Source organism: Falco naumanni, chromosome 10, assembly GCF_017639655.2.
Source record: "Falco naumanni isolate bFalNau1 chromosome 10, bFalNau1.pat, whole genome shotgun sequence".
NCBI lineage: Eukaryota > Metazoa > Chordata > Aves > Falconiformes > Falconidae > Falco > Falco naumanni.
In genome coordinates this window covers 22778169-22799880 of record NC_054063.1, presented here as the reverse complement: position 1 = coordinate 22799880, position 21712 = coordinate 22778169, and the positions used below count along the sequence as shown (strand labels likewise).

General features: G+C 58.0%; 1 protein-coding gene across 12 annotated transcripts in view; it reads left to right on the top strand.

The window, feature by feature from the left end:
- Window positions 1-19785, top strand: part of ZNF512B (zinc finger protein 512B) — a 35649-nt gene extending 15864 nt beyond the window's left edge. For 6 of the 12 annotated variants that reach the window (XM_040608483.1, XM_040608480.1, XM_040608487.1 and 3 more), the window contains 8 exons: window positions 1880-1972; window positions 2839-2937; window positions 3633-3920; window positions 4551-4742; window positions 11477-11578; window positions 12594-12656; window positions 14997-15095; window positions 15427-19785. In XM_040608483.1, the coding sequence (XP_040464417.1) occupies window positions 1880-1972; window positions 2839-2937; window positions 3633-3920; window positions 4551-4742; window positions 11477-11578; window positions 12594-12656; window positions 14997-15095; window positions 15427-15720 (1230 nt within the window). In that variant the 3' untranslated portion in view covers window positions 15721-19785. Of the gene's footprint in view, window positions 1-1879; window positions 1973-2838; window positions 2938-3632; window positions 3921-4550; window positions 4743-6014; window positions 6944-11476; window positions 11579-12593; window positions 14519-14996; window positions 15096-15426 lie in introns of those variants that run through there. The other 6 variants (XM_040608486.1, XM_040608491.1, XM_040608485.1 and 3 more) reach the window with 4 other exon arrangements.
- The last annotated feature ends 1927 nt before the right edge of the window (window positions 19786-21712 follow it).

The following is a 21712-nucleotide window of genomic DNA, read 5'->3' as shown; positions in this document are numbered from 1 at the left end:
TCAGTGGAGTGGGGATCTTGGCCATTGCTGCTTATATCTCCTGTGCTTTGGAGCATCTCCCAGACCAGGCAGGCTCCACGTGAGCTGCATGGCCAGACAGCCTGCCGAGCACGACACTGCCAGAGCAGTCAGGCATGTCTTCCCTGCTATAAATAGGCCAGTGGGTGTTCAGCTGAGGAATCAGGGCTCCAGCCCAAGGAATGGGTGTTCCGTCACCCTTTCCTGGGAGGGACGGTCCTTGCCAGGGCTCACTGTGCCACTCCAGGAGCTGGGGTGCTTGACAGAATCCCTGCCAGAGCAGCCTGTGGTGCAGGGAGGACAGTCCCCAAGCTCTGGGTGTGTGACCACAGGTCCAGCTCTCAGCATTTCACTTCTGAGATGAGCATCTGGCACATCATTAGCAAGACCCTGCTGTGCAGGTACATGTCATCCCCATCAGAAGTGACCCTCTCAGCTTGCTCTCTGCTTTGGCTGAAGTATTTCTTAGTTGGACAATGAAGCAAGGATGTGCAGGCTCCTGAAACTCTTACAAAACAACAGAAATCGGTTTCTCCATTCCTTGCTTGTCACTAAGCAGTCTGCCCTGTTCCCTTTGGTTTTGGAAAGGAAATAAGGGATGGGGACAGTTGCAACGTGCTCAGACCTGAAGGAGATGAGGGCAGGTATATCCTTGAGATAGATCAGTTGAATAAAGTCTGAATTCCATACAAAGCTAACAGTTTCTGGGACAATGGAATCTGTCTAGGTTGCTTAGGTTTTTTTAGCTGTTTTGTAAGAGCTACTCCCACCTAGCGTGCTGCATTCAGCTCTGGAGCCCCCAACATAAGAAGTATGTGGCATCCCAGGTGGGAGGGCTTGTTAGAATATACACATGGCACATTCTTCAGTGTTGACCAGAGGAGTAAACCCCAAATTGCTGAGGTTGGCATCTGATGAGGTAAGGAGCTTTTAGCATCCACCTTGTTAGGTTCAAGCGCTTGGGTCTGGAACAACATTAACTGATGGGAGCTCAGGTACAAGTGAGTCATGCCCAGCTGGCTGCAGTGAGTTTATTCTTCATTTTCCTGGAGCTCCAGGATGAGGAGGGATTTGCAGCTCCATCTTCATTCCCTCTCCAGCCTCTAGTCCAGGCTTGATTGAAGGGGAAGTGGAGCATCAGCTGGGCCGGAGAAGCAGGAGCAGCCATGGCCATCCAGGCACTGGCTCCCTGTCTGGACATTCTGTCTCTCCCAGAGCGTTCAGCTCCTGAGTCAATAAATTCTGGTACCTGCCCCAGTAAAAGTCATGATCTGGTTACTGTCATTGCGAGTTCCCCTTGTACGTCGGTGTGTGCACTTAATGCATCTCCCCAGTCACTCGGGCGGCCAAGCTGGGTCAAACAGCAGAGCAGTATGAGGCAGGAAGCATTCTGCTGTGATCGTGTCCAGCAGCGTCTTAATTTCAAACAGCCCAGGCGCCCAGAAAGCGTATTGTACGCCAGCATCTGTTGTAGTTAATAGGGCTGCAGAGCACAGTCCGCTGACATATTGGTAGATCAAAGCTTCTTCTCTTTCCTAACCCTTTAATAGGAAGGCTTAAGACACCAGGGCCAGATGTTTCCAGCCAGTGGGGCTTTAAATCTACATCCAAAGTGGAATGTTTTCCAAAAAATTGGGGCATGTGGGTTTGATATCAGTATCCAGGACAACAGAGAGAAAACTCTGAGCTGCAGGCTGGGCTTGGGATGGGGGACAGGGACGCTACGTTGCCTGCTGGGTCCCACCTCCGGGTACTGCTGCAGCAACAGCTACCCATGGGGCTTATTGACAAGCGGCAGCAGCCCTTGGAAAATGAGTGGTGGACTGTGGCCTCCACGGTGACTTGCCTTTAATTCATTCAGCTGCAGGATGCCTTGAAGTGTCAGCACTGCAAAAAGCAGTTCAAGTCCAAGGCTGGGCTGAATTACCACACCATGGCTGAACACGTCAGCAAGGTAAGAGCGCTGGGCTGCTCTTGTCTCGCACCTTGTTTCTCTCTGTCTTGCAGAAGGCGAAGCGATCGGCAGCCCGCTTTCCTTTGTCTTTGTAAAGGAAGGATTCACAACACCATCTTTGCAGCATTTCACATACTGCTCATGCAGACGGTGGCCTTCCCCCGTCCCTGCCAAGGAAAGCCATCCCTTCCCAGGTGGCTAGTTAGGCTCATGTTGATCCTGGGGAGTAGAGCAGAGGACTGAAAAAATAAAAGTGTTTCAAATCCCAGAATGGGGGAAGATTCAGTGAGTACAGTGAGGCGAATTTTGAGTGGCAAAGCTCTGCCTCCAAAACTGTGCCTGCAAATCTGGGACTGATAGGTTCTGCCTTGCACAAATCTCAAAATCTAGGCTTCAGCTCTCCACCGTGCATGTGAGAAGTAGCCACAAATTTACCTGAATAAAATCTAGCAGGCACTAATTTAGATGTTGTTCTTAATAATCTGGTCATATACATCTCCAAGATAACGGGGCAAGGTATAACCACATTTCTGTGTGTCCCGTGCTTACCAGTTGTGACTTGTCTTTTACCTGTGCATTAACCTCCTGCTCTTCAGTCTGGCTGGTGAATCCTCCGTGCAGGAGCTGCTCCTGGGTTTCTCAGCTGGCCTTTTGGGTGCAAACGCAGGAAAGGCAGGAGCAGATCTGGCACGTAACAGCGAAGGCATTGGCGTGCAGTAAAGCAGTGGGAGATCCAACTCCATTAACGAGAGGTTCCCCCTGGGCAAGGGCAGCTCCTGCGAGACAGAGGTTTACCACCCACTCCTGGCACAGAGGACATGAGTGAATGGTTGACTCTGTCGCTTCTGTTACTTCCTTGTTTCCAGCCTGTTCCTGTGGAAACCGCTGGACTTGGTGAACAGGAAGAGCGGGAAAGGCTGAGGAAAGTGCTAAAGCAGATGGGAAAACTGAAATGTCCCAATGAGGTACGAGAACAATTCCTGTTTCTCGTTCTGTGGAAAGGTGGAAGGAGTGAGTCCCAATGCAGAGGGGGGCGTGCACTCTCCAGGCATCCCTTGGCATGTGCTCGATTTTTTTCACCTTAGCACCGCCATCCCGGTCCCTGTCCTGCTGGCTCCGTGCACTCCGGCAGCGGGCCATCCCGGCAGGCAGGTGGGCATAGGGCAGGTTGAGGAGCGCTGAAGGGCAGGTTCTGCCTCCTGAGCTCAGGAGGGGGCACGGCCGGCGCTGTCCTGGGCACAGGGTAAAATTGCGAACCGGTTGCAGACAAGTCACGACCAGGTAATGGAGGTGTGTGGCAGAGGTTTGTCCCCACAGATGCTTTACTCTCTGCAGGCAGTGCCTGCCCAATGCCTTCCTCCCACTGCCCACCAGGCCTCTCTCCCAAGAACTCTGTTGGTGTGTTGGGGCGAGAAGCGCCAGGGGTGGGGGCCACTCCCCCCACCCCTCCGTTGCTGTTGTGCCTTTGTGTGGCTCTCTGGGGGAGAGGGGCTGGCCAGCGATCCCCCGTCGCTGGGAGGGGACGGGTTGACGGAGCTGCTCTGTGGAGGGGTCTCCTTGGGATGTGTTCCTCCCTGGAGCAATGGCACCCCGACTGTTTCGACATGGGTGCGTGAAGCCCCAGCCCTCCTTAACCCTCCCCTTCTCCCTGTCACCGCAGGGCTGCGTGGCCAATTTCTCCAGCCTAATGGGCTACCAGTACCACCAGAAGCGGTGCGGGAAGCAGCTCGCCGAGGCCGACAAGCCTGTCTTCAGCTGCCCACACTGTGGCAAGAAGTACAAATCCAAGGCTGGCCACGACTACCATGTGCGGTCAGAACACATGGCCTCGGTGAGCCCCCTGGACGCCTCCGCAGCCCAAGGAGTGGGGCCATCCCCCCCTGGGGGTGACTGCAGAGCTGCAGAGCCTGCGGGCAGGACAGAGCCGGGCAGGGCCGGGCCGGGCAAGGCAGGTGCAGATGTCGGACTGATGTTGTTTTCTCCCTCGCATCACCACGCGCGTGTGTTGTACCATGCGGTGTCGGGGTGGGGAATGGGCTGCAGCCTCCTCCACCCCTCCAGAAAAGCTGAATTGCTGCGTTTACGGGAGTGAAGTGGTTGGCAGCGTTTCCCTTCCCTGGTGCCCGCAGGGCTGTGCTGCAGCCCACCCTGCATCCATGCTCTGCAGGGAACAAACACAGAGCTCGGGCTGCTCCCTTGGCAGACAGCAAGTGCCGGCTGCTTGCCAGTTCTGGGGTGGCAGGATCTGTCCCTAGGGAGCATCCTTTTCTGTTCTGTTGATTCCTAATGACAGTGCATCTGACGCTAATAACTCCCCAACTCTAATAAATGGAGACGTTTTTACACGTGGGAGTGCGAAAGGACACAGTCAGTCTTAACACATGGCTGTCTGCTGGGCAGGGGGAGGTGGGGGTGCTCCCCTTGTTCCCTTGCTCAGGTGCAGAGCCACGCTGGTGTCTCTGCAGCCTCTGCCTGCACAAAGCAGGTCTACAAACGCAAGCCCAGCCCCCACATGCCCATCCCGGGGCCAGAGAGCTTGCCTCTTCTCCCCTCATTGTGCCCTTCCTGACTGTTGCAGCCTTCGGAGGAGCCAGAGGTGAAGCCGGAGCCTGGCCCTGTAGAAGATTTTGAAAGGACCCCGAGTGGCCGCATCCGTCGGACGTCAGCCCAAGTAGCCGTCTTCCACCTTCAGGAGATAGCGGAGGACGAGCTTGCCAAGGATTGGACCAAGCGGAGGATGAAGGACGACCTGGTGCCTGAAACGAAGCGGGTGAGAAGCCTTTACTTCTCTTTTATTTTTTTTCTTCCTTTTTTTTTTTTTTTTCACTAGCTGTACACAGAGATCCTGGGATGCTAGTGTGGCCTCAGCTGGCTGAGAGCTCGTGTTTCTCATTTTTTTGTGCCTTAAATCGCTTAGATGTGATGGCGAATTTATTGCTAAAGAGCCCACCCAGCAGAGGTCTGCAGGCTCTGTACAAGCCTGGTAGCAGGCGGCTTTGCCCTTGCCGCTGCAAGGACGCAAGTCTAAATGGAGCAAAAGGTGGTGCTTTGTGGGCAGTGGAAAGGTCAGAGTCCAGCCCAGAGGATATTGTGGAGGTCGGTCGGTTCTGGTCTGTGCTCAGGAGTGAAGCAGGGGCTGGCAGCCAAGAGGAGCACACAAAGAGAGCAGAGGTTGGATCTGAAACCATCTTCCTTGCACTGTCAGAGAGCAAAGATGCCCCAGGCGGAATTTCTTCCCTTCTGTGTCTCTTCCTTAATTTCTGGGAGATGCTTTGCCGGAGGTAAAGGGCCTGCAGCGTTGCCGGCGCGTGGAGGCAGGGCTGAGCCCTGCAGTCTCCAGCAGCCGTGCACACATGGCCTGGTGCTGCGGGATCTGTGCAGTGAACACTGGTGCCCTGGCGGTCTTGAGCTTCATGGAGGCATTGGAGTAACATGTTAAATCAAACATCCCTCCTGGCTGTGGGAGGTGGTGATTCCTGGGAATGTCCCAGGGCTGATATTCCCTGCAGGAGTGCTCCTTCTGGACTATATAAGGAATGAAGCAGCAGCAAGTCATAAACTTTTTCAGTGTAAAAGTGAAAAATGAGAGGGGGCTAGAGTTTTATAATCCTATGGTTGATACTTTTTGGCCCATGCTAGGACTCAGTGCAGAGCCATCCTGCAAGTCTCTGCACAAGCTGCAGCCTGTTTCCTGAGCAAGTAGCTCTGTGGTTAGGTACCGGCTGTTTTCCTTGCTCTGAACAGTCCTGGGCATCTCTTGTCCAGTGCTCCGAAGTTCACCCTGGGTGGGATAATTGGGCACATTGTAAAGATCGGAGTGAGGAGCAGAGGGCAGCAGGTTAAAGCTTTGCCACAGAGAGTGTGGCAGTGCCTCTGCCGTGGGCGTGCAGAGTGCAGGAGAGCCCCAGCCCAAAGGACCTGCCTCAAGCCAGGAAAACAGCCCAAGTCCCAGAGTCAGCCTAGAGAAGTGATGTGGCTCGCTCCAGGAAAATGGGTGGCAAAACAGGAAAGCTTCAGCCAAAATGCCTTTCCACTGCCGCAGCCTGTCCCACACTGTCCTGGCACGTGTATGTTCTCAGCAGAAGTGCCACCATCCTCCTGCAGAGACCTGGAGGAGCTTAGCCTGACTCAGCTCCCAGTCTGCACGCAGTGGGCAGATGAAAAACCAGCACACAAACAAACCAGTATCTTCTTTACCCGCCTTGGCATCCCGGTGAGGCAGCTGGCACAGAAGGGGATCCGGCCATGGTGCTGCCATCCACCTTGGAGCAGAGCTGGGGGTTTTAGGTCTAGAACTGGTTGCAAGCTTTTTGTTTCCTCAGTGCTTGGTGTTGTCATTGTTGGTTTCCAGATGACTTCAGCTGCAATGCATTTATAACATAAAAAATTCAAACCCAAAGTAGCTGTTTCATTTCAAATACTGTGGGAGAAGAGGTGTGGTGCTCTCTTCTCCCCCCTCCAGCCTCAGCACTTGCATTCCTCTCTTTCCTCTTTGAATAGCTCCCCTTACTTTGGGTATTTTCTGTTTGAATTGAGGGAGCAGCCAGGACTCCCAGGCCTGGACAAAGGGGCCCATGTGCAAGCTGACATACAGAGGCATCGTAAAGGTCTCAGCCGCTGGCGTAATTGCTCTGTGAAATGCTGTTTGTGGTGGTTTGTTTTTTTTTTTATGAGACTTCTTGTGTTCAGAGTTTAATTGAGCTCCATCTCGGTGTTAGAAAAACAAAGAGAATTGCTGTGAGGGTGGCGGAAGCAGGTTTGCATTGAAGGTGGGCAAGGGAGGAGCTGGACCGGCTTCCAGGTGGCAAAACAAGGCTCTTGGGCTGGAGGATCGGGACCTTGGGTCCTGCATGGGCTGCTCTCCCCAGCTGTGCTGGCCGTGTGTCGCACAGATGGATTTCAGGGGAGGTCAGTGCGGTGGGCGAATGTGTGTAGCTGTGAGACTGTCACGTTCCCTTGACAACACTCTAGAATATAATCTGTTCAGTCTATGACATTTTTTCTCGACGAGCAATGCTGGAAAGAGGTGGGAGGTAGGTTCTGCCTGGGGAAGCTGGTGGGAGCTTGCTGACTTCAGCACGCGTGGTGCTGCTCTGCTGAACATCATCTTGCATCGCTCAGGACTGCTCTGCGTTTACAAGTTGCTTTAATTCAGGGTGTGGAAAAAAAACCTCCCAACTGCAAGTGACTCAAACATGCCAGCAAGCGCCCAGTTTGACCCTGTTACAGCCCCAAAAATAGCCTTTCCCTCAGAACTGGCTTCAGCCGTGCTGGCAGCACAGCTCTGTGGCAGGTCCAGCCCCAGGCAGCGTGGGAGGCTCGGAGGAGTGGGCAGCATCCCCGTGGCCCAGTGCCACCACCCTGCTGAGCATGCATGATGGCCATCCCTCCAAGGGAGCGGACACACAGAGCCACCAGAGTGGCAGAAGGACAAGCGCCAGTTAACCATGACCAGGGCAGTAGGACTGATGGTTCCCAGAGGAGATGCCACGCCACCACCTCTTTTTTTCCCACGGGCCGTATCCAGCTGTTGGGAGTACACTGCCAGGCACACAGACACCCCCTGCTCTGCCACTGCCTTGGACCTGGAGAGAGGTGGGATGTCAGGGATCGGCAGCAGATTTCAACTGCTTCTGCACCATCTCGGCAGGACCAGGGGATTTCCACGGTCCTGGAGGGACAGACGCTTTCCAGCTCGGTCTGTAACCTGGGCTTGCTGCAGCACAGGACTCGCTCTGTCCCCGAGTTGTCCAGTTACCGCCACGGTCCCAGCAGTTAACGTGGTTTTTAAGGGAGCTGATGAGGAAAGCCATCCCTCCTCTCCATCCCTTTTCCAGGCAGCAAAGCAGCCACAGGGGAAGGCAAACAGCTCCTCAGCAAGCCGATGGGGTACAGGGGCTCACAGCCTCCCGGCAGGCATGGTCCCACTGCAGCCCCTGCACCGTGGCCTGCCCTTATGGCCACGTGGCAACCAGTCCCAGCCGGGGAGAGGGATGTTGGGTTTGGATCCTGTTGGTGGCCCATGGTGGGATGTGTTCGCCTTTCCCCAGGAGGACGGATTCCTTCGCACCAAAGCTATGGCATTAGAATAAACGATTGCTGCTCAATCCCAGGCCCTGCGCTGCCTTCATTCTGCACTAACCAAATCCAGCATTTCTAAATATACACTGGAGTCTTATTTTCTCGCTCCGATCTTTATTTGCCTCTGGATAAGCTGAAACAGATGGAGTGTTTCACAACGGCTGCTTGCTGGGGATGTCAGATGGGGAAGGGCACACCCCTGCTGCTTTTCTGGGAAAAATCCCCTTTCCAGAAGCTCCATGAAGATGAATCCGGTCCTCAACCTTCTCAGGCCGTCGCTGGGGCCATCGCCTGCCCGTGAGCAGTCTTGGGGCCACCGCAGAAGAAGTGAGAGACTGACAGGTTCCCAGCTTGGTGGTGTGGGCAGGCGGTGGTGGACTCTGGGATCTGACGGGGGGTGATGCCCTTCCCCATTTTGGAGGCCGAACTGAGAGAACCTCCTTGAGCAGAGGGAAGAGGCATCTAAGGGATGAGAGGAGAGAAAATGCCATGGAAATCCCAAGTTTCATGGTGTGATGCTTTCCCTGTAGAGGTCGAGCAGGGGTTGCTTGTTTCAAGGTGCCACGAGCTTTGTGCCAGAGACGGTGGTGGGCTTCCGCAGCCCAGGCAGCCACCGTGCTGCACAGGGAGGGATGCAGAGGTCCTCTGTGGGTTGCAAGGGAGTCCCGGTCACCTCCCCACGGCTCAGGATCTGAGTGTAGCTGCAGGGCTGGGGCCAGCCACGGAGGCTGCACATCCCCATGGAGCCTGGCTGCCGCGTGGCAGGGTGACGGGGGCCTGGAGCAAAGGGCTGACATAGGCCAGTCATAAAGCTAAAGGGGAAAAGCCACCTCCAGGCTCGAGTTAAGAAAACCCCATCCTGGATCCAGGATAAATTCCAGAGCAGAAGAGCCTGGCTCAGGTTTGTCCCCCAAGACGATAGCCCTGCGATGGGGCGGGAGCCAGGCTCAGCCCTGCGGACTCACGTCACTGGTGGGCCAAACCGGAGCCCAGCTCCAGCTGCAGCCCCGGAGCTCAGGGAGGCCATGTCTGTCCTTCCTCCCTGGGCTCGGCAGCACCGGCATGGTGTGACCCAGCCACCCGGAGCCACGTATGGGACCCGGCTGCTGGCCAGCACCCCTGGGTGTGCTTTGGCTTCGTCTCCCAGCCGGCACCAGCCGCGGTTTCCACAGGGTGATGGGAGAGCTGTGCCTCGCACTGGGGACCTCGGTAAAGCTTCCAGGGGTGCTTGTTGGCCAGGGCCGAGGCAGCCTGCATGGTTCTCATTTACCGCGATATATTTTGGGGAAGGGGAGAGCTGTCTAGGGAGTGCAGAGGATTGAAATATGAAAGTTAATTAAATAAAACCGTCAGTCAAAGAAAACAAGCCTTCCCACCCCAGCATCCTTCGACTGTTCAGAAGAGATGGGCTGCAGCCAAAACCAGTTGTAGTCGTTTAATTATTTGGCCATGAAGATTTTCACTTACAGGCTGTTTGAGGAAAATAAATGGAAAAAAAAAATATTCCATGCCTGGGGCTCCCTCTTAATAGAGACATAAAGATGACTTTGACATTCCCAGAACCGCAGCGCCCCGGGAAGACATGGGATTTGCATGTTATTGTGCAGGGCTGTTGGAGGAGAGTGGGGAGGGATTTTTCTCTTGAGTGGGAAGCCAGAGCAGCAGAGTCCCCATCTCTGAACATCCCCCCTCATCTACTCCCCGGGGATGCATGGAGGGAGAGGTTGTTGCTGGGGCTGTGTGCGGTTACCATTAGTGTTTGCTCATTCATGGGATTGATTGGTTTTTAATTAAGGAGGCCGTTTGGCATCCCAGCTCTTAGTATCAATGACAAAAAAAAAAAAAAAAAAAAAAGACTCCTGTGTTCTCCCCTGGAGGTGGCATTGCCTTCCCCGGGTGGGGGACCAAGCAGTTGGTAGATGCACCATCCCAGAGCTTCAAAGAGCTCTGCTGGCATCTTCCCCCAGCCGCAAAGCATGACGGAATAGCAGCACGCTGGGGCTTGGGGGATTTTTCCACATCCATCCTTACCAGCGTTCGTAGCACCGTTTTGCAAGGTCCTTTGCCCCTGCCACTCCCACGGACCCAGGATCCCTTCTTCTCCGGTGGTCCCTGCCACGTGCTGAGGTGGGGGCTGCATGGGCTTGTGGATCACTTAAATTTGAGTGGAAAAGAGCGGTCGGTGTCCAAGCCCTCAGTGGGCGCTCCCCTTTGCAGGGAGGTTTGGGAGCTGCCTGTTTGGAAGAGCTGGACAAAGGCGAATTGCAGCTTTATTGGCACGTTCAGGAAAACTCATAGCTGGAAAAAAAATCCAGCCAGCTGCATCTCCACCGTGTCAGAATGGTGAGCTCCGAGTCCTAGGGGCACATTTCAAAAACAAGAGCCTGGGCTTGCACCTCTGGGAGCGCTGCTTGTCTGTGCATCCTCCCTGGCCAGCAGGGATGCATTGATGCAGCTGTGCCCCACGCTCAGAGGTGCCCATGGAGAGCAGCATCCGTGGTCCTTGCGCCTGTCCTCGCTGTGTGCGAGCTCTGCTTCGCCCTGGGGCAAGTTTGGGCCTTGGGACCCGAGCAGCATCCCTCGGTTCTGGCAGAGCTGGCTGGCTTGGGCTGGGCATTGTGCTGATGCGGTGGTGCAGCAGGCAGACCGGCAGTTCAGGCTGCAGGCAGAGCAGCCTGGCGTCCCCTGCAGACCTTGGCGTGGTGGCACGGTGGCAGGCAGGGACGAAGCCCGCAGGTAGGGCCAAGCACGGCAGGCGGGAGACACAGAGATGCCGCAGCCGCGTTTGCTTGTGCTGAACAGGCAGAAATGGAGTTGGGAAGGCCGGCCTGCTATGCTAAACCTCAAAGTCGCTAATAAAGTGGTAATTAAAAGCACTTGGAAAGAGCAGCCCTGCCAGAAGGAGAGGCAGAGACACAAGAGCCTTTCATTGTTTAGCGGGTTGTGCCCATTCATGGGTGGAAGGCAGCCATGGAGGCTCCTGGCGTCCATCCCCTCTGCCCAGCGCGCGGGGTTGTTTATTCTCCCGGTTATGAAACGCGGCTGAAGGGCCACACTGACACGATGCACCAAACGCACCGGGGCAGGCCTGGTCCCGCGGTGGGGTGCAGACCCGGGAGCAGGAGCCCCTCTCCTGTTTGCCAGCACTGTGTGGAGTGGCTGCGGTGCCGGGGGCTCCTGCCCTGCTCCTGCCCCCCAGCCCAGCTGCCCCCTGGCCAGGGGCACAGCGGCGGGCAGAGCCACCCCTCTGCTCTGCAGTGCCCGGGGGGGGGGGAGGTGGCATTGCTGGGGGAAGCCCCCCAGCTAGTTTTCGGCTCCGATTCACTTCTCCTGGGGGGAGGCAAGACCCACGTGAAGAGCGAGGACTCCACCAAGGACTGGGCTGGCGTGTGCAGCTCTGCTAATGTCTTCTATTGTTTGCAGCTCAATTACACCCGACCTGGGCTTCCAAAGCTCAATCCAAGGCTGCTGGAAAACTGGAAGAATGAAGTGAAGGAGAAGGGCCGCATCAACTGTCCCAACAACGTAAGGACTGTCTCTGTTCTCCAGGCTGGCTGGTCTCGGTCTGCAGGAGGAGGGGGGAGGTTTTGGGGCAGAAGCCCACCAAAGCCAGGTTCTTGTTGGGCCCTAGATGAAGCTGGCAGTGATGCTCAGACCCTCGCTTCCGCCTCCTCTCCCTGGGGTTGCTGCTGTGCCTGGCTGAAACGTGTCCCACCTTTGGGACTGTCCTGGTGTGCTTGAGCCACCGGGCCCCGGGGACTGGGCCACCCTGTCCCCGGGTGCCCTTGGGCTGATGGTTCAGGCTCTGAAGCTGCCTTTGGGAAGCTCCCGAGATCTGGACGAGGCGCAGGCTGCACACTCTGTGCTCAAGAGCCTTTTTATGCAGAGAACCTGCTTTTCCCAGACTAAAGCTGGGGCTGGTTTTAAGCCATTCTTTTTAAAGCCCTGTGACAGGCAAAGACCTTGGGGACGTGGTGCGTGCACTTCATCTTGCTGTAAAACGCAGCCTTGGCCTGAGCTGGCGGGGAGGTGAACTCCACCCTCATCCTGGGCTGTTGATTTATCATCTGAAACAAAGCCTTGCTAATGGGAGTTTTGAACGAGGCTGTTACCACAAGGCCGGGGGGAGACGCGCTGGCTAATTAATGTCATACACAGGCACTTTGAAAAAGACATTGCTCAGAAACTGGTCATGCTGCTGCCCGGGTGATTTCTCTTCTCTGTTAAGCGTCTGCTGTGGCTCCAAGAACTCCTGTAGCCCAGCAGGACCTCCCGACTGCTCACAAATGTACGTTTTCCACGGAGACATTGAGGAGAGACATTTTTCAGCCCGTTGCAGAGGGATGTGGCCACATGACTCCCATTAGCACTAATAGGAAACGTGTGACCAGAGCCCTCCGCATCTCACAGAGCATTAACCTCACGCTGCTGAGCCTGGACCGGTGGCCTTGCTGGCGCAGCGGGCTCCTGGCCCCGGCGCAGAGGAAGGCATGGAGACGAGGGGGGATTGTGGCAAACCCTGCTTTGTTTCTTCCCACAGTGCTGTGAAGCCATTTACTCCAGCGTCTCAGGGCTGAAAGCTCACCTGGCCAACTGCAACAAGGTGGGTCCCTCCTTTTACAGCCTCGGCTCAGGTGTGGGCTTGGGTTTTGGTTTTCTCTCCCCCCTGGCTCGTTTGGAAGCAGCAGGCCAAGGGACAACAGTACAGGTTAAAGGATCGTGGCCGCTGGGAGGGCTGGGCGAGCAATGCTGCTGCCTGTTGAGTTTGGCACCGCTCAGCCCCGTTGTTGCGCCATCCCGGTCCGGCTGCTCAGCCTCAGCATCGTCCTCCTGGGCAGGATCAAATCCACAGCCATGGACAAATGAAGGCAGAGAGGCTTGAGCCAAGCAGACGCGATGGGGAGGATTTAGCTACCACCCCAGCTTTGGAGGAGAGGTCTTGCAGCGCAGATTTCTCACCCCAGAGCCCAGACCTCTGACACAAAGTGCCTCGGAGATGTGGCAGCGGGAGCAAGCCTGCCTGCCTCGCATCCTCCCGCCTCGGCATCCCCATCCTGCAGCAGCCCCCACCCAGCGTGGTTCCTGCAGCCCCGAGTCGCTCACACAAGCCCTCAGCTAAACCAGCGTGGCCAGCACCTTGCACGCAGCCACGCATCGACTGCGGCAGCTTAGAACCAGGGAGCTGAGCGTTGGAAGCCGAGCATTTCCCAAGGCAGGTGGGAATCGAGAGTCTTTCCGTTGGTTTGGGCAGCCCTGCAGAACCTCGGGAAGCCCAGCAGCTTCCCCAGCTGGAGGGACACTGGTGCGGTGCCTCGTGGAGGTGGAGCTGAGGCCGGTCTCTGCAGGGACCAGTCCCTCTCTCCCGACAAAGCGTCAACGCTGCTGGCTGCAGTGAGCTCTGGTGGCCTGCAGCTGCCACGGGGGAGGCATCGGGAGCTCAGCGTAGGTCCCTCAAATTGGAACTGAGTAAGAGCTGGTAAAGCTTTATACCCTGAAACGTTTCCAGCTGCAGCTTCCATTGAATGGAGCTTCCAGGAGGCAGCTCCAATACATACCCCGTGGTTATTAAAAACACAAACTCCCGCGCTCCTCCAACACTAGCTGGAACATCAGGCCTTAATGAGATCATTTAGAAAATAGGCTGCAGAGATCCGGCAGAAGAAGCTGTATTTATGCAGGATAAAAGTGCAAACACAGGAGACTAGGGCAGTTCCTTTGCAAAGCGTGCAGCACCAGGCAGCCCACCAGCAAACGGTCTCTGAGAGAAAACGGAGCCATTTTCTGGCTGGTTCTGTGCTCAGAAAGCAGCTGGGCAATTGCACGAGCATTTTTTTTAACCGCAGAGCTGCACCCTCCAGGTCCAGCAAGTCTGGCGTAGCCGGGACTGGGTGTTGGGGATCGGCACTGGGGGAGTTTGCTGCTTTGTGTCCCGCCGGCACGGCCATCAGCGGGGCTCTTGCCCTTACAGAGGATTTAGTTCGGCCACGGACACGTGCACCACCAAGTCTGGCGTAAATCACAGCCCCTCCAGAGCTGGCCTGTGATTTCTGCTGTAAAATCCTGCAGGATTGGTTGAAACACATCAAGCCTTACTGAAAGCGGAGGATGCTCCCAGGCAGCACCCTGTCCTCAGCGGGGATTGATGCACCGAGGTGATTTTTGCATGAGTATTTCTGAAGCCAACCTGCAGCCGGCCCGGGCCTGCCTGCATCCTGCCTGTTCCCGAAATGAAAGATCTGTCTAACTCCAGATTTACAGCATGGAGCCAGCTATGGAGAAATTCCCAGGGAGCATATATATCGCCTGGAGGGGCCCATCCATAAACCCCTCATCAGTAGAGAGCACATTATCTCCCCTGTGCCGTGAACTGTGGCAGAGCCAGGAGATCAGTCATCCCCACAAGGGCTCTAATGACAGAAATCCAGCAGTTGCTGCGTCTCTTTGACAGCGTTAAAGGAAAATTAGGTGAGTCTGTTGGACATAAATTAGGTGGTGGTTCATTCTCAGGAGATCACAAATCTGACAGTGAAGAAACGGGGCAATTGGCCCCATCAGCCTCCCACATGCCCGGGAACACACACGGTGTCAGTGGTAACGTACCAGCCGGTGCTGGGGATGCACAGGCAGCAAAACCTGCCGCTCGCCGCCCTCCGAGCTCGTAGGACCCAGCGCTTTGATGCCTGGCCCAGTGCAGTGACAGCCAGCGCCACCAACATTGCTGTGACACAACCGGCGCGGGCTGAAATTCAGAGCAGAAGATGCAGTTGTGAGTTCCTGGCCTGGAACCAAGGGCCGGCAGAGATCTGGTGGTTTAGAAACGAGCATTTATTTTCTGTTGCATCAACGTCCCTTCACAGGGGGGAGCAGGGTGGGGGGAGCCACCCCTCCAGGGCGTTTTCAGCTCTGCTTGGGGCTGCAGGAGGATGCTCTTTCTGTCTTGCAGGGGGACCACTCAGTGGGCAAGTACCGCTGCCTCCTGTGCCAGAAGGAGTTCAGCTCAGAGAGCGGGGTCAAGTACCACATCATCAAGGCTCACTCGGAGGTAAGGAAGCAGCTGGGGCTGGTCTGGGCTGGTCCCTGCTCCAAGTCGCCCATCCTTGGGCTGCTCTGCTCCATTCATCTCTGTCTGCCAAGCGCGGAGCACAGCAGCTCCCAGCAGCATCAGCAATACGGTGGCAGCCTTGCGGGGGACTTCCCTGTCCCCCTTTGGGTCCCCAGCACCTCCAGGCTGGCTGCAGCTGGCCAGCTTGCCCTCAGGGGGGTGATGCTAGCAGGGCATGGGGTGGTCCAGGCTCGGGCATGGGTTGTGCGTGCCGGTGCTGGTGCGTGGACCCAGGATGGTCACTAACCCCCGTGTCACCCTGCGGACACAGAACTGGTTCCGAACCTCTGCAGAGGCCAGCCGGAAAAAGAAAAGCAGGGAACAGCTTTCTTCCAGCAAAGAGGAGAAAAAGAAAAGCACAAGCGGGAAGAAAAGGGGGAGGAAACCCAAAGAGAGGCCTCCAGAAATGTCCCCGAAGGGCAAAGAGAGCGTGGCAGCAAAGACTAATCACAAGAAAACCCTTGAGCACTGGGAAGGCCCCCGAGGCAGCCCCGATGGGGATGAGCGTGTCCCCAAGCCCCCGAGCCAGCGGAAGGGAGGAGCCAGTAAGATGCCTGAGAAATGAGCAGCTCAGAGACTCATCTCCGAGGATTCGTTTACAGCCCAGGGTAACAGGGTGGGGGTCTCTCCTGGTTTTCTGTCCTCCCCCATCCCCCCCCACCCCCCCACCCTCCACTCACCCCCTTTTTACAAAAAAAAAAAAAAAAAAAAAAAAAAAAGAGACTGAAACTACCAATTAACCACTTTAAACAAGTTACGGACCTTGTTTCACACTGGAAAACAAACAGGATCAAGCAAGCTGGGCCGTTCTGCACCCCCTGCCCCTGTACATACCCCTCTGCCCGCGCCCCTGCCCGGCAGGACCCTGCTGTCCCCCCTGCCCTGCCCGTGACCCCCTGTCATAGCCCCTGCGCCAAACTGGTGACGCTTGAGCGAAAGAAAAGTGCAATAGCAGTGGGACCCCGGGCCGGGGTCTCTCCGCGGCTGCGTGCCGGGGCGGGGGCCTGTCTGCACCTGTGCTGCCACCTGTGCGGGCAGCCTCCGGTGGGTCCAGCCTCCTGGTGCGGGCAGCGCCTGCATCCCTGCTCCCAGGGTGATGTTTCCAAAGATGTTTGAACCGAGCAAGCGGCCAGGCAGGGGCAGGGGGACAGCAGGGTCTGGCAGTGGATGCTGTGGGGCATCTGGTAGCGCTTTCCCCGCGGCCTGGGGCAGAGAGGAGACTTGCTTCGGCAGGGCCGGACCGTGGCGTGTTGGCGTTGCGGCCGGCTCGGTGCAGGGATTTGTCTCGGCGGTGCCAGGTGCAGGCAGAGGAGCGGGCAGGGAGCGTGGCCGGGGCTGGCGAAGCATCGCCCCGAGATGGCTGCGGCTGCGAGGGCCGGGGGGTGTGAGCACCCCTGGGAGTCAGTGGGAGAGGGGGTTGCCGTAGGGTGGGTCAGGTGGGAGGGTTTAACCAAAAGTCGTTGGCATGCCGTGAGCACCGGGGAGCATCCCGGTGAGACCGCGGGGAGGGGGTGCGGTGGGGGAGCGGTGCCTCGTGCTCGAGTTGTCTTTGCAAATGGAGACGGAGCAGCGGCGATGCTGCGATGGCAGCGCGGGGTCAGGGTGAGCCAGCAGCTGTTGAGCCGCCTGACCGGCACCGGGGGCACCGGGGACCGGCACTTGGCAGATTCAGGGTCCCCATCGTGGCCCGTCCCAAAGGTGCTGGTTGCCCAGGAAGGAGCAGTGGGGTTTGGTCACCCCGCTGTGGCCGCAGGAGGTGTGTAGCAGGGACGGTGGGCAGCATCAAGTGACAATCATGGGTCCCGCTTTCGGGTGAGTCCCAGCCGCTGCTCAGGCACCTTGCACTCACCTTGTCCTTCCAGGCTGGGACCCGCCACGGGGTGAGCCTCGCCTCCCCCGAGATGCATCCAAGCCTGTGCCCATCTCCCTGGGGGGACGGAGCGTCCCTGCATGGTGCGCTGTCGCTGTCCCTTGCTTGTTCTCCTGCACCGGGCTTTTCTTTGCACCTGTACTAATCCCGTCGTCACACCTCGCTCCGGCCTGGAGGGAGCCATCCCCAGACCGGGATATGTCTTGTCTCCAGACAAAAACCAGGCTACCTCGGTCCTTGGGAAACAGGCATGTTTTCTCTCAGTAACAGAGCAGAAAACCTTAACTCAATTTTTTTTATCCTGTGCAGAGCTGGGAAGGTGGCATCGGGGGGAGGAGAGCTTCTGCTTTTACTTTTATCAATTAAAACCTCAACCCTCGGTTTCCTTCACTGCTCTTCACCGCCCGCTGCAGGCTCAGTATCGTTTCCCTGCTCCAAGTTGCCGCTCGGTAATAATTAATGTCCTTCTCCGCTGGCAGGTTATGACAGCCCCGGAGGGAGGGAGGGGACAGCGGTGTCCAAAGCCAGGGCAGCTTCTCGGGGAGTGGGTGCTGCTGCTCCGGCCATGGCTCCCGGCAGCCGGGTGCCACCGTCGGCATCGCCCGGTGTGCTCAGCCGCCAGCCGGCCACGGGCTGGGGGCGAGGGACCCGCCTGGGGGCTGCTGGTCGTGCCGGGCTTGGAAGCAATTAGTGAGAACGCTCAATCAGTCGCTGCCGGTTCGCTGCTGGCGCTTCATCCGATGTTTGTTTTGATCGTGTCACCGATCTTTGTTTTGGTGGTGTCACCGGTGCAAATCCTGCCTCCCTGGGGAAGGGTGGAGAGCTCCAGGAACTGTAGGACCTGCGTTCCCAGATGTCATGGCAGGGACACTGTCCTGGGCGATGGCATCCTGCTGTGCTGAGCCTGTGGGATGGCACCGGCCGAAGCAATAGCCGCTGGGGGCTGGTGAGGAGGGACCCCACGCCTGAGGTGTGCTCGGGTGGCGCGGGGGACGCGCCATGGCTGGCAGGGGGGTGTAGGCAGCGGCAGGAGGTGTGGAGCAGGCAGAGCTGGGGACCCGGCACAGAGTTCAGCACCAAAATGGCCACAGAGGGACAGAGGGAGCCACTGGATCCTGAAATCATGTCCCACCGTGGGGGAAAGCCCCTGCCAAAGCTCCGTGCCCTGGCCCGGGGAGGGGGGATGCGGGTGGCCTGGGCTGCCGCTTTGGGCATTGACCTTACGATCCCCACTGCCTCTCCTCGGGGACAGCACGGGGCTCAGTTCTCATTAACATGCGATTAATCGGCTTGTCGTTGATTAAACTCTCAGGCAGCACTGTGCTCGTGCTGGGGGCAAGCCCCGGTGCAGGAGCTCGGCCGCGGGCTGCTGGGGGTGGGTGAGACCTGGAGAAGGGCTGGCTTGGGGGTCGTCGTGGGGTCCAGCTCAAACCCCATCCTGCCGCTCCAGTAACGGGAGCAGCGGCACACACGTGTCCTGGGAGGAGTGGGGACAGCCACGGTGGCCTCGCGGGGGTGACACCATCCCGGAGGGGACCACGGGGACAGTCTGGGGGCTCGGGACAGGTGGTGGGCTCAGGGCGGTGGGCACGGCAGTCCCGGTGCGGGGGCTGTCCCCCATCACCCTCAGAGCTGGGAGATGTGACAGCAGCACCTTGGGCACATGGAAATTTTTATGAAAAAGTGAAATCTTCAGGGTTTTGTTTTTTTTTCCCTCCCTTTAAAAAGTATTTTTCCCCTACTAGTCATCACTCAGAGAGGAATCCGTTCTCCCACTGCCGCCTTCTCCATGAGCCATCCTTTCCTCTCTGCCTGTTCCGGGAAGGCTCCGGGGCGATGCCGGGGGTACGGGCAGCTGCCTGCCCCGTGGCACCGGGGTGGCATCGCCGGAGCCCGGCGGGTTGTGCCGGCTCAGGTGCTCCCAGCGAGGCGGCGGCCAGGGGAGCAGCTCACCTTAATGGGGGGGGGGGGCGAGACAGGGGACAAGCGTGCCCTCTCCCCTGCCGTCCCCTCTCCCATGGGGACTTGGGCAGCGTGGGACCCCTGGGCCTGGCACCCCCTGCCCCACCATGGGCCCAAGCTGCAGGGCACCCCCTGCGGCAGCGGGGAATAACCTACGGTTCATGTAAAGCCCCGTGAAGGGGAGTGGGGGGCAGGGGTCTGCGGCACGGTGGCACCCCCAGTCCCGGCCCATTGCCTAGGGGGGCTTGGGGTGCTCATGGTAGGTAAAAGGGAGTGCAGGGGGTTCGGGGCACAGTGGAGGCTGTGTGGGGGGTTCCTACGACTGCGTCCCCCACTGGCATCTGCCCCCACAGCACCCCGGGGACCATGACACCATGGCCCCACGGCCCCCACGCCTCCACTGCTGCAGAAACCCACCGCCCTGTTGGCCACATCCCTGAGGAAAGGGCTAAACCTCCATGGGGTCGGGGCAGGTGGGCTGCAAGCCCACGGCAGAGCCTCGTGGAGCCGTCCCCGAGGCTGGGATGGTGGGGGGCTGCGCGGGCGGGCGAACCCCCCGGCACCGCAGGGCATGGCCAGCCCCAGCGGGGGGGGCAGCCCAGAGCACCCTCGCACCCACGGATGTTGGGAGCGTTTTGTTCTTTTCTTTCTCTCCTCGTGACACCCATCCCACGGCATATCCGAATGTTTCTCATCGATGCCAGTTATTAGTGCATAAGTGTATTTTGGGGAAAAAAAAATTACAATGGAAAAAAAGAAAAAAAAAAAGAATTTTCAATTTATCACTTGTAACCATATATATAAATATATAAATATATATATTAAAAAGTGTTTATTTGCAAAAAAAAATAAAATTGTTTTAACAGTAAACTATCTTATAATAAACTCCCGATTTGTGACGATCTGTTCTTTTGTTAATCATTGACAAATCCTCAGTTGGAGAGTACTGTACCAGCAGCGCGGAGAGCTGCGCCGCCGAGCACCGCGGAGGGGTAACTCGATGTACTGTATGTATTAAAAACAGCTGTATCGAATAAATGTTTATTGATTTTTTATTATTACTATTATCATCGTTATTTTGCAGTTCGGTGGGAGGGTTCCAGGTTTGTCCTTCCCCCCGGGGGGGGGGCTGGTGGTGGCCGAGGAGCCCTCCCGGCGGCACAGCCGGGTGTGGGGATGGGGCGCGGGGTCCCCGGTGATGCTCGGCCGCCCCCACTCTCACAGCAAAAATCCCCCCCGAGGTGCCCATGTCCCCCAGCAGCCCCCAGCCCCAGGGGCCGCATCCAGCACGGGCCCTCCCCTCTCTGGGGAGCTCTGTGGGACCCGGCCCCCCCGGCCGCCCCAGCGTGGGAATGAATCCTGCTCCGCTTCCTGATGTCTTTTTTGGCGTCGACCCCACGTAAGCACCGGATTGAGGCCGGTGGCCCGGTCACCCCGTGAACCCCGCATTTCCCGAGGGGTGGGCTGGGATCCCCAGGGCCTGATGGGGACCGTGGGAGCGGCGCTTGCCCAGGCCCCCAACCCCCGGCCCCCCCAAACCCCAGCCCCGGGGGACCCCCGGAGCGAGAAGGGAGCGTGATGCCCAGTAAATCCAGACGCTGCTGCTACCCGGGGTGCCGGGACCCCCCACCTCTGCGCTCCCCACACCCAGGGGCTGCTGCACAGCCCGGGGCCACCCGCAGCCCCCCAGCTCTGCGGGGTGTGGGGCACTGGGTGTTGCACCCCTTGGCTCCTGGGCATGGGTGCTCCTGGGCAGCTGCCCCACAGCACCCCCCGTGCTCACAGCACCCTCCCGTGCCATCTGCACACATCTGCCCCCCCCCAGCACACATTCAGGCCTACAGCACCCACCTACACCCCACAGCACCCATCTGCACCCTAAAGCACCCGCTTGTGCCCCACAGCACCCACCTGCACCCCACAGCAGCCACTCATACCCTACAGCACCCATTTGCCCCCCACAGCATCCACCTGTCCCTGCAACACCCACAGCACCCACCTGACCAGCAGCACCCACCTGCCCCCCACAGCTCCCACCTGCTCCCCAGCACCCACCCGCACCCACAGCACTCACCCACACCCACAGCACCCCACAGCACCCACCTGCACCCCACAGTACCCATCTGCACCCACAGCACCCACCTGCCCCCCCAGCATCCACCTGCACCCCAAAGCACCCACCCGCACCCACAGCACCCACAGCACCCCACAGCACCCATCTGCACCCCACAGCACCCACCTGCCCCCACAGCACCCACCTGCCCCCCCAGCATCCACCTGCACCCACATCACCCATCTGCCCCTCACAGCACCCATTTGCACCCACCCGCACCCACAGCACTCACAGCACCCCAAAGCACCCACAGCACCCACCTGCCCCCACAGCACCCACAGCACCCCACAGCACCCATCTTCACCCCACAGCACCCACCTGCCCCCACAGCACCCATCTTCCCCCACAGCACCCATCTACCCCCCACAGCACCCACTCATACCCCACAGCACCCACCTTCCCCCCACAGCACCCACCTGCCCCCACAGCACCCAACTGCCCCCACAGCACCCACCTGCATCCCCAGCACCCACCTGCCCCCCACAGCACCCATCTGCACTCCACAGTACCCATTTGCACCCACCCATACCCACAGCACCCACAGCACCCCAAAGCACCCACAGCACCCACCTGCCCCCACAGCACCCACAGCACCCCAAAGCACCCACAGCA